This window comes from Amphiura filiformis, chromosome 19 (genome assembly GCF_039555335.1).
Source record: "Amphiura filiformis chromosome 19, Afil_fr2py, whole genome shotgun sequence".
NCBI lineage: Eukaryota > Metazoa > Echinodermata > Ophiuroidea > Amphilepidida > Amphiuridae > Amphiura > Amphiura filiformis.
The window spans coordinates 44158883-44171311 of record NC_092646.1 but is presented as its reverse complement, the minus strand read 5'-3'; the positions used below and the strand labels follow the sequence as shown (position 1 = coordinate 44171311).

Below are 12429 nucleotides of genomic sequence, written 5' to 3'. Positions count from 1 at the left end.
TATAGAACTTAAACATTTGTATCCAAAAAGACCTACATTTTTAGTGTTTTGAGGAAAAAATCTATATCTTTAATAATGAAGGTCACAATTTTCATATGATTGAGGGCTGTTCAACCCAACTTCCTACTATTTACTGCATATCGTTAGATTTATACAATTTACTTTGAGGACTGTTAAATTTCAAAAATATCAATTTTAATAATTTGCCTTAAAATGTGTATTGTATCGCGAATTTAATAAAAATCTAAATTATTTGATATCAGAAGGATGTGTCTGATTTGCTCTTAGGTGCCACAAACAAAATACGTAAAAACGTCGCTATCCGAGCCCTTACAATGCAATCTGTGAAAAGTAAGTCAAGATCAAAACGGGCAGGTTAAATTGTTGGCTAAGTACGTAGTACTTATTATGCAAGATGTGTTTTACCCTCACTTAGGCTTTACTTCGTAGGCCTTTACTTTTATTTATTTGGACCTTTCTTTCTACGCTTACTGTTTTTTATAACATTTTTTTTCCTTCTTTATATTTTTATACGTTTTCACTGGCTTAGGCCCTACATATAATTTGTCATATTTTGAGCAACATTGCTCACGTTCTAATCCTTGGCCATTATCCTATACTTAAACCGAGTTTTGAGAAAATCGATTTTTGAATGTCAATATTTTTCCTCTTTAAACCCATTTTGTTGACCTTCAAAGGTACTTTCTTAATTTTTAATTTTATGTTGTCTTCAGTTATGCGAATTTTACAAAAGGCGTTTGCAAATGTAAAGTATATATAGGTATAAGCTTTTTGTGTTTTTATATATTTTTATCTATCTCTCCGTGAAATTGTGGCCTGTTTTAATTGTCTTGCCGGCCGGCCTCTGAGTCTCTATCTATTTATCCGTCTCGGTATATCTGCATCTTTTTGTCTCCTCCTCTTACTGTCTGTCTTTGTCTCCATGTCCGTCTTTCTGCCTCTGCCTCAGGATGTGTCTCTATTTGTCTGCCTCTCCAGAAGCTGATTATATCTTTATTTTCATCATCAATACTATATCCATTGATCAACCTATTTAATGTTGACCTTAATATTTCAAACGATCCCGTATAATTAACTTTTGATGATTGCAACTTGAATTACAATTGTCACAATTAAAATCTAAATTTGACACCAAAATCTGTAAAGTGCCCAATACGCTATACTACCAAGATTTTATTAAAAGAAGGCCCAGCATGTAATATGTAATAGAAATAATGCCCGATGGGCCACAGCGATATGTAAGATACCGAAATAGAGATACGGGTATTAAAATATGTACCAGAACGTCTGTCAGATCGATCAATTTATTTGCAATAAATTATGCGTGATATGACAGCTTGCTAAGGCAGGTCTGAATCACTAGAAATCCAACCCGGAAAGAATGGTAAACTACTAGTATTGTAATACAGCCATCATGGTAATATCATCATCATTGCAAAGATATTATCATTACCTTACTGAGCTATATTATAGTGGATTGCACCGCATGTATGTTGCTTTATTAGGTTTCAGGGTTTTTATAAATGGTAAAAAATATATAAATTATCTACTGCGACCTATTTTAGAGACCCAATTACGTCATCAAGGAATAGGATGTGCAAATGTGTATGTTAGAAAATTTGGGAGACTAGGTATAAACCCAAAACAAAACAGTAGTTAGTGAATCTTTTTTTGAGAAATAGGCATTGTCAAATAAATTTAATACTTTTAACACTATGCTACAATTATATTAAGTTAGCTAGTTTGTTTTGTTTTGTTTTTTGTTTTGTGCATTTTTTAATTTTTTTTTTACAAAATGCCAAACATTATTATAATACATCTTAAAAACTACCCGCTGACAAACCACTATTTGCAAATATTGATATATCATGCCCAATTATCATATTGTCATTATATTTTTGATAGGATATTTGCACTGTGATGTTGGCGACCAAATAAGTGTTGTGAAATCATCATTCGCTGCAATCTACCAGCAATAATTCGATGCATATCGCTAATAACACATTGTATAGATTCAATAGTTAAGTATAGCACGATGGCTGCTCTCAGATCCAACCAAAGACAACATGACGTACCCTAATATCTATCAAATGTAGTGTAACGCCAAATACCCCAGGGCAATCTGTTAAACCCAGCGGAAGATAGCATGACCAGGTTAAGACACCAAACTCCTGCTGTTTGCTGCAATATAGCACAATATGTCTGTTCCCTCTAATCTCTGTAGATATAAAATGATTCCGAGGTTTCCTGCTATCTACTGAAGATAGCACAGCACGTTCGGTGTCCCTGTTATCATGGTTATCTACCAAAGATAGCAAAATATGGTTGATAACACCACACCGTTTCTGCTATCTATTGAAGAACTGGTTTACAGCTATCTACTGAAGATAATACTACATATTCATGATAGCTATTCCTGCTATCTACTGAAGATAGTATAGCACTATTATTGTTCTTGTTACATACTATCTGACAATTAAAAATGATTTTTATGGTTTCTGCTATCTCCTGAATAGCAGCTATTGTTGTTCGCACTATAGCTAATGAAGAATGCACGACATTGCTATTGTTGTTCGCACTAGCTAATGAAGAATGCACGACACTCAACATTGCTTTGTATACCTGTTCCCGTATACTGAAGATAGCCAGCAAAGATAAATCTGCTATCTAAAAATATCAATATTATGGTTATTTCTGCTGTCTACTGAAGATAGCATGCATGACATCATAATTATATCTGCCATCTACTGATGATAGCACAACGCCGTAGCTGTTTCTCATATATCTACTGAAGATAGCACAAAACTGTTTTCCAGCTATTTTTCTATTTTATTGAAGATAATAAAAATAATAACGTCATATTTAATTTGTTCCAACTGTTTATAGTATACAACATGAACATTTAACGAAAATAATCAGATAATGCAGCCAAGTAAGCGTACTATTATAAATGTGTTTTAAGAGAGGTTTGAAAAATGATCATCCGTCTGATAGTTCTTCCCATCAAGGAGACAAGTGGTTAACTGTCCCAAAGTCCCACATCAGCTATGAACGATGACCATATCTGTTGATGTATAATATGAATCATCCAGTCGTAGAATCAGAAGGTAAATTATGAATAAAATACTGGACTGACCTAGTTTTGAAATTTGCTAATTTTCATCCAATCTCAATGGTCTTCATCTGGTAACTGCAAAGATGCTCCGGTATTGATCGTAATCGGAGACTGTGTCACGTGTCAATCGGCAAGGAATATTGACAATTGATGAATCCCATGCGTGTGAAAGTTGGACTTGGACATCCTAGTTTTTCCTACTGAAGATAGTTCATCATTTATATGCCAAAGATAACGCAAACTATAGTGTATCAGTCATCCACTGAATATAGATAGATTGATTCTTATAAATTTACTTTGGTTTCTTTTTACAGCGTGAATGTATCTCAGTCCACGTGGGCCAAGCTGGTGTTCAAATTGGCAATGCATGCTGGGAGTTGTACTGTCTGGAGCATGGTATCCAGCCTGATGGTCAGATGCCCAGCGACACTAGCCTTGGAGGAGGGGATGATTCATTCAACACTTTCTTCAGTGAAACTGGGTCTGGCAAACACGTACCGAGAGCGGTGTTTGTTGACTTGGAGCCAACAGTAGTAGGTAAGATTTTATTAAAAGAAGATGTCGAACACTAAAAAGGACGTCAGTCCTGAAGGGCCTCAAGCGATTTGCTGAGCACTGTAACGATCACGGTATTAAAGCTACTTCGCACTGGAATAAGGCCAAAAAAAAAAGAGGTTTGTTTCAAAGCTCGCGCGCGCATTTATAAAATCGTGAGATTTGGACAATTTTTGTTTTTTTTTTTTCAATTGTTTTTACATTTTTCAGAAAAATTCGGCGAAAATCAGATTTTTTTCTCCAAATACCATGAAAAAAGTCGGGAATAAAAAAAATCGCATTTCGCATTTGTTTTCAAACAACTCGTGAGCTTTGAGACAAACAATTATTTTTTTTGGCCTAAGCTAACATCGCCTTTCCAGTCACTATAGTGAGTTTTTGTTTTTGACGACGGTGAATTCTGCCTTTGTCAAAAATTGTTTTCACAACAACGCCGAATCATCCGCAGAACTATCCGCAGAATCATCCGCAGAATCATCCGTCGTTCAAAACGAAAACTCGCTGAATATAATGCAATGATATATACCGTTAATATTGTCATCTGGGGTTCATTAATATACGAAAGGCACGTCGATACATATTATCTTTCTCTTTGCAATCATTTTTCTAAACAGAATTGCTGATAGTATAAAAAGAATAGACAATGTTTTTACTATCAACATGATCAAAATTAATAACCTATCGCAGAAAATGAATAGAATTTAAGATCTTACTTTCGATTTTGGTGAATGAAACGTTTGTTTTCAAAATTGTCCGAGAAAGAAGTGATGCAGTGACAAGTATCAGAAAATAAGCAGTAACTTTCGTTTTTCAGATGAGGTCCGTACCGGATGCTACCGTCAACTCTTCCACCCTGAGCAGCTGATTACCGGCAAAGAAGATGCCGCCAACAACTACGCTCGTGGTCACTACACAGTCGGCAAAGAACTCATCGACAACACTTTGGACAGAATACGAAAACTGGTAAATACAATATCTAATTAACCATTAGCATATACAAACTGACATTATAGTATTGGTCAGCGTTTGTCCGTGTCCCCCACCTTTCGGCAAAATGACCATTTTTTTTGTTCTTTTCAGCTATTTTTTTTTGACAATTCAGGCCGATTGGTCGGCCAACTCCCCACATTTTAAGCCGAATTGGCGCCAATGTCCGTCCATCGGTAACAACCATAACGGGTGCGGAATGTCGCAATCTTCTCACCACATTCTCATTAGCGTTCGCCTTTGAGTACCTCAAACACACCCAGACTGCATTGAAAGATAAATAACTAATTTAGATGCGCTACAGGGTCATATAAATATATACGGGGATAATATATATAGGTATTGTTTTGCAACTAACCTTCATACTATATCACTATGGACCACTATAGCCTCAACCCTATGGCATAGTCCAATAACCTCAATTAAACAGTGGAAGAGTATGAGTTTTTGTACCCAAATTTTCAAAGGTCATTCAATGAATGTGCAAATGTATTGGGGTTAAAGAACTGTGCCTGGATAAATGAACATGTTTTGGATCCTAGTGTATGTTATTTCTTGATAGCGCCAAACATCAAACACTTTCAATTTTCTGGACAGTTTAGTTGTCAAAGTTTAAGGGATTAGTATTTTGCATGTTTCCTTAGACTCAGTATGATATACATATAGATACCGAAAGGTTTATTTACGATAATTGTACATGTATCTTTAAAGTAATAACACGAGTGAAATTAAGTGTTATTTTTGAGCCCCTAAGAATCGTGTTGAAACTGTCGATTCTGCACCTGAGACTCATTGGCGGTCAGACATGCGTGAATTAGTAATTGAAACGCGAGGGCAAATAGGGGAAAAGTAAAAGGCGTATCGGCTGCTTAGCTCTTCTTGAAGCACAAACTTATCAACATGATCAACTGCGATTGAAAATTATATTACAATGTTTTGTTTTTTCGCATGCATCATGATGGTGATTGAAGCGAATATAATTTTACATCAATACGTTGCAGATAATACATTATTTTGAATGTACTTAACAAATTTTGTACACCAAACAATATTGGAACTTTCTATATCCCGGTTCTATATGCAGTTCTGCATTCTTGCTGAATGCGTGATATATATAAAAGCTTTTCAAGTATGTGTTACAAACGATTTGGTAAATGTCAGTTACTGGTAAATTTTCTGTTCGGGGAACGGGGGAAATTCACCTTCAGTCAAGGGCAAAATTTGCTCGGACACTTGCACAGTTCAACGACCCTTCCCGCTTCCTAAAACGCCTCCATTTTGTAATGTGCTATACATGTTTGCTCCAACATTGGCTGGTTGCTGCGAGAGGGGGTTCCAAATAGGTTGGAATCTATACAATTAAAATAGTATATGGTGTGCTTCACATAGACGTGCGCAAAATATTAACAAGTGTCCCAGACAATTTTGCACTTGATTGTATATTCTTAAGCGTCCTGTCGGAAAAAATAGGGTCAACAATTCACAATTTTAGTCAGGCCTGTTTACGGCGATCTGAAAAATTTGAGCAGTTGCAGGAATCAAGACCCGTGGCCTCAACCTCCACTTTGGAAAACCTGCGCACGTCACAGTGACGTCACTGCCATGACCTCCTTTCCCATCGATCACGGTGGATATTATTTAGCATTCTATTTTTCTGTACTCGCGCTCGTTATTCTTATTTCTCTGAGGAACCGATGAGACTACGTACCTCACATGCTTGCCAATGTCACTTGAAACTTTGAGACATGTGCATTGTCTCCGATGAATGTACGTGTACTTGGGAAATGGGGTTCTGGTGGACCGGTGGACCATCAATCAAAGGAAATGGGTGATACAATATAATGGGTAAAGAACATTTCCTTACTTGAGGTAGCCAGGTGACCGAGCAGTCTAAGGCGCTGGAATCTGCCATTACTCGGTCGAAGGCATTAGTTTCAAAACAAAGTTTGTGGGTTCGAGCCCACCTGGCGTCACACTTTTATAATTTTGTTCTTGCGTTTCCTTCAAACATTATTCTATGAGGTCGAACTCGAAAACAGAATAATATAATTTTTTTATGTTTGTAATTGTTGATCAAATTGAGACATAAACTTTGAATTCCGATTTTTACAAAACTTCGCTCCATAAGACCGTCCTGATTGACTAGCATCACGTGTAAACGCCAAGTGGTCCAGATATCGCGTTAAGTCGTAACTGAACAGCAATCACCCCGAGTCTGTTTATTAGGACATACCACCTCTATGTTCTGCATCTGAAGGACAGCCAAACATATCTTGCAAAAATGAAGTACACTACACACACAGGCCTGCAAACAGAAGAATTCAGCAAGTTGTAAGTTGATCCAGTATCTTGTCGATATCACATTACGTACTAGATGGCAATGTTCTTTGCATGAAATAAACAAGATCAGACATATAATGGGATGGGAGGTGTCACCGACCGGTGATGGCATTATGTGCGTATTCAGTGCTTACAATGACGGATTAATGGAAAATACGTTTGAACACATAAACGGATATAAACTATGGTCCACACAATGTCGACGTACATGCCCTTAGAATGGTTGCCAAATGTTTAATTGGTTTCTGCCAGTTATCAACAGATCAAGAAAAATTGTTACGGAGGAATGTTGCACGGAAGTGATGCTTGGACGAAAATAACAGTCAAAGATGGCGGACGTCTTGCACCCGTTGAAGGAACATTGTCCTCTAAAGATGCTCATTTCTTTTACTCGACACATCATGAATCTTTCTCCCGCCACCATCTTCCAGGTACCTTGCAGAAAGCAATAGTTCATTTGGCGACCATTATAGGCATGTGGACATTTCGTTCGTCCCTGCATTCAAACGATTTCCGTCTTTCCACCATCGTAAGCACTGAAATACGCGCACGATGTCACCACATCACAGGGGACACCTTCCATCTCATTGATTGGTAGCATCTTACTTATTCCATACAAAGGATATTGTCATCTAGTATGTAATGGACAAGACTTTGGATGAATATTCAACTTACTGTTTGCTGATTTTTTCAGTGATATTGCAATATATATTTTTGGCCTGTGTATACCACTAAGCGCATTTGGGCCAGGCATTGTGTCCTTATCTTCATGGAAATACATCATGCAATAATTAGTGTTTCCAAAAGATTTCAAATATTCTGCGCGCGGGCAACTCGGAAATGTATACCAGCTTACCTCTATTGTTCATATTGATATACATGATATACCTCTCTCTTAATCTGTTTTTATTTAGAAGCAATAAAACATTTGCTCGTTTCGTTACATTTATTTTACACAGGCTGATCAGTGTACCGGTCTTCAAGGCTTCCTCATGTTCCACAGTTTCGGTGGCGGTACCGGCTCTGGTTTCGGCGCTCTTCTTATGGAACGTCTTTCGGTAGATTACGGTAAGAAATCCAAGCTAGAGTTTGCCGTCTACCCAGCACCTCAAATCGCCACTGCCGTTGTAGAGCCCTACAACTCCGTTTTATGCACTCACACCACACTTGAACATTCCGATTGCGCTTTCATGGTTGATAACGAGGCTATTTACGATATCTGCCGCCGTAATTTGGATATCGAACGCCCGTCGTACACCAACCTCAACCGACTCATCGCTCAGGTTGTCTCTTCCATTACGGCTTCTCTCCGCTTTGACGGATCACTCAATGTTGATTTGACCGAATTCCAAACCAACTTGGTGCCATACCCACGTATTCATTTCCCTCTGGCCACCTACGCTCCGATCATATCTGCCGAGAAGGCCTACCATGAGCAGCTTACTGTTGCGGAAGTAACCAACGCTTGCTTTGAGCCAGCCAACCAGATGGTCAAGTGCGATCCTCGTCACGGCAAGTACATGGCGTGCTGCGTTCTCTACCGCGGTGATGTTGTTCCCAAAGATGTCAACAGCGCCATTGCTGTCATCAAGACCAAACGTACCATCCAGTTCGTCGACTGGTGTCCAACTGGCTTCAAAGTAGGCATCAACTACCAACCACCAACTGTTGTACCTGGTGGCGATCTGGCTAAGGTCCAGCGCGCTGTCTGCATGCTGAGCAACACCACTGCCATCGCTGAAGCATGGGCTCGTCTGGATCACAAGTTTGATCTGATGTACGCCAAGCGTGCTTTCGTTCATTGGTACGTCGGTGAGGGTATGGAGGAGGGCGAGTTCTCTGAGGCTCGTGAAGATCTTGCGGCTCTGGAGAAGGATTATGAAGAGGTCGGAATCGATTCTGATGATGGTCCCGAAGAAGGTGCAGATGAGGAAGAGGAGTATTAGACCACACGTATAGATTAAATACATACACGGTTATTGTAGTCATAAAAGTGAAAAATATACGAGTTTCGTGATCCATTTAAACGTCCTTACGGCTGAGCTGCGTTGCAATAGCATTCATGCAGCTATTATTCTACACGACGCCTATCTGTGGGTTAAGATATATCATGTACATACACGGATTGATTGTAGGTTTTGGTTTTAAAAAATCTTCAAATAATTATCTCAAGCCGACGTTGGTCCTGCATGTAAATGCAATGTCCTAGAAAATCGAAACGAAGTAAAATGCAATGCAATTGTTAATTGATCTTTTCCATATTCTACTATATATAGCTTCAACTTGAGCTCAAAGCCGGAATGTTTTAGTGGCCCATGTGCCAAACAAGATGCCCATTAAAGGTCTTAAACCCAAATAAGGCCTATGCCACCATGCCCACATAATTTGTACGTTGATGTTTGGATTGCATCTTATTACTTAGATTGATATGATGCGCATCAGATTCAAATTAATGTGCGCCGAGAACGTAACGTGGCTACAGAAATCACTAGTTACGCGTAATGCGTAATGCAATTCATGATTCATCTTCCCATTGTTACGATAATAACATGATAACCTTAATTCGGTCTGACCTGATCTGGATCATCGGGACTCGAAATATTTTTCATATTTATGACGTAACCGTAAGATTATATATCTTAGTTTAGGACAAAGTAGTTAAAACATTCCTATCCACCTACAATCTCACATATCAGGAAAAATAGTCTTCATTCCGATTTTTAACACAAAGTTCTATTGAATTATCTACGTAGAATACATGTATTTGTGTTTGCTTATGATTAATCAGTATCTGAACAAATGTTACGATTTTTAGTTATTGTTCAGCTTCAAAAATGGACTTTGGACACCACGGAGTGCTACATATCGTTTCGAGCCGTTTTCAAAAGATACTTGTATTTCTTTTCATTGACAAGTTGGTAGTAAAACGCAAATTGCAACTGTAAAATTAAACACACAGCCAAAAATATGGTTTTCTAAAATTTCCATTCACATATATAGTGATAATTTCAAAAGACACTATATTATACCAAACACACAAAATGGAAAATGTTGGATTTGGGGATTTCATTATTACCTCCTACAATTGTACCAGTATTTAAGAGGTAAGAATTAAGTTTCTAACATCTGAAACAAAATTTTAATTTTCCTCTGTCATTTGTCTGTGTGTGTACTAATGTACCAATATAAACAGTACAATTATGCCGGCGATCAAAATATTTTGAAGAAAATAAAAAAGCAAGTAATGTCCGCTTTTATATTTGCATATTAAAAGAGATCATAATATTTCCCAACCGACAGAACAAATATATTTTTCATCAGACTTGAAAGCTCATTATTCATGCAGCAGGTTACCGTGTGAGGTGTTTGCTTGCTACCTCGGTAAACAGGTAAAGAGAATTCGTAATTGAGACATTAGAACAAAGTCAAACAAGAACAATTTCCATTTATAGCTGTTTTGAAAGGTTTTCTGGATAATATAACTGCAACAAAATAGTCAAAAGATCTTGATAGATTTGAGGTTGAGTCACAATGAACAAAGTCGAGAATTTTATATTGCTGACCCACAACCTATAATCAAGATATAATGTTACTTCACCTTATGAATTCAAGAATTATTTAACAAAGATTTGTTTTACTTGTGACTATACAAAAAGTAAGTAAGTATCCGGCAAAAAATAAAACAATACAACAATGGCCATTATTTGAAGAAGGTGTAACTATAACTTCATTCTTATTGTTGACAAAATGTTAACTTATACACTACCACAAAAATGTGCAATAATGATATAGAATTTTAGTAAATTTATTATATTGACATTATATAGAACAGTAATAAACAGTTACAAAAAGAAAAAGAAAATAAAGATCATGTTTCTGTATGTTGTTATTTTAAAGTATAAGAGTGAGACAGAAGGGTTAAAAAATAATAGTGGGTGTGGGGGGGTGTGGGGGGTAGTGCTTTGAAGAAAGTGTACGGGGATTGTGCCACCGCGGCTGCCACGCAGACTGTAGGACTTTTTAATTCTATGCCTACGTTTTTGCTGTTTTTCAATCCATAATAATATAGCCTACCAATTTTTCAAATTGGGTACTTTTAAATGCACTTTTGCCCAAATGCGCCCAATTTTGCGCATTGGTCTCCACACTTAAAACCCACCCATTGATATACCAAAAGTCGCTGAAAAGGTACCCCACAACCGTGGCACATCCCCGTACGCCTTCAACCAGGAAGAACCCCGGATTATGTTTAGTTGGATATGTTTAGGTTTTCGTACCTGTAAAGTGCACCAACCTCAGCGTTGAATGGATGTACAATCATTTTGCCAGCAAAATAGTTTTCAACTTTTTGACATTTAAAAATGGGTAACCTGGTTACCGGTTGACAGCTCCACCCCCCACTTATACCCGCAAATGCGGATTTTGGTATCAGGCGAAAGCTCATGCTCATATATTTCTCTTTGACATATTGAAATTAGGCATTCCAAATCTGTATATTTCTGAAGAAATCATGAAAAAACTGTCGAATTAGTCTCGACTGTGGTATACCACGTTTTAGACCAATTCAAGAGTTTTTTTGATGATATCTTCAGAAATACTCCGACTTGGAACTCCCAATTTCAATAATGAGAAAAATATGATCTCTCATTCGATATCAAGTTGTTACCTGATCATGATGGTAATCATTAATAAAAACACTGTAGACTAGCAGTATCACGCTGTATAAAATGTCAGGAATTCCATACATTTACAAGAGGAACATTTACATGTAGGCCTACTTTTTGCATGAATGTTTTAAAGGGACAACATTTTATGTTATAGGCCTACATAACTTTTAAAGAATTTGATTTTCCAAATACTGAGGTCACCTTCCTTTAAAGTGTATGTAGCGGGCATGAAAAACCGTCCTTCATATGAATATTGTGACTTTTCGTATTGAAGATGTACATTTTTTTCACAAAAAGACTCATTTATTTATAAACTTTACTTCGAGGACTTAAGACGAGTGGGACGACAGGAGCGATATTTTGCCAGCTATTATAGATATCACAACTTACATGACTATATATTCTGTCAAAATGACGATAATTTGGTTTTATATTTTGGTTGTCGAAATTAAATTACTGTGCCCCCTTTAAAGTTAGCTTAAGTTTTAGCATTGTGTGCTTCGAAATAAGGCACATTAAAGTGACAATATTATTTGTCATGTGTTCACGTAGCTTCACGTACTAAAATAATTCTGTCGCATACCTGTCTGCGGCTACGAAATTCAGTAGAGTAAGCCCTCACGAGGCTAACACGAATCGTCAATGATACCAGTGAATCCCAGAGTTCCGTACTGGAAATGCCAGCGTGTAATTTGCAACGCTACACCTGACAGCACACTGTACCTTTACTTGAAAGTATGAGTC

The 12429-nt window shown here is 37.4% G+C and overlaps 1 protein-coding gene across 1 annotated transcript in view; it reads left to right on the top strand.

The window, feature by feature from the left end:
- LOC140141350 (tubulin alpha-1C chain-like) overlaps window positions 1-10880 on the top strand; it is a 19280-nt gene extending 8400 nt beyond the window's left edge. Inside the window, exons 2-4 of the mRNA XM_072163185.1 lie at window positions 3451-3673; window positions 4506-4654; window positions 7978-10880. Of these exons, the coding sequence (XP_072019286.1) occupies window positions 3451-3673; window positions 4506-4654; window positions 7978-8964 (1359 nt within the window). The 3' untranslated portion in view covers window positions 8965-10880. The remainder of the gene's footprint in view (window positions 1-3450; window positions 3674-4505; window positions 4655-7977) is intronic.
- The last annotated feature ends 1549 nt before the right edge of the window (window positions 10881-12429 follow it).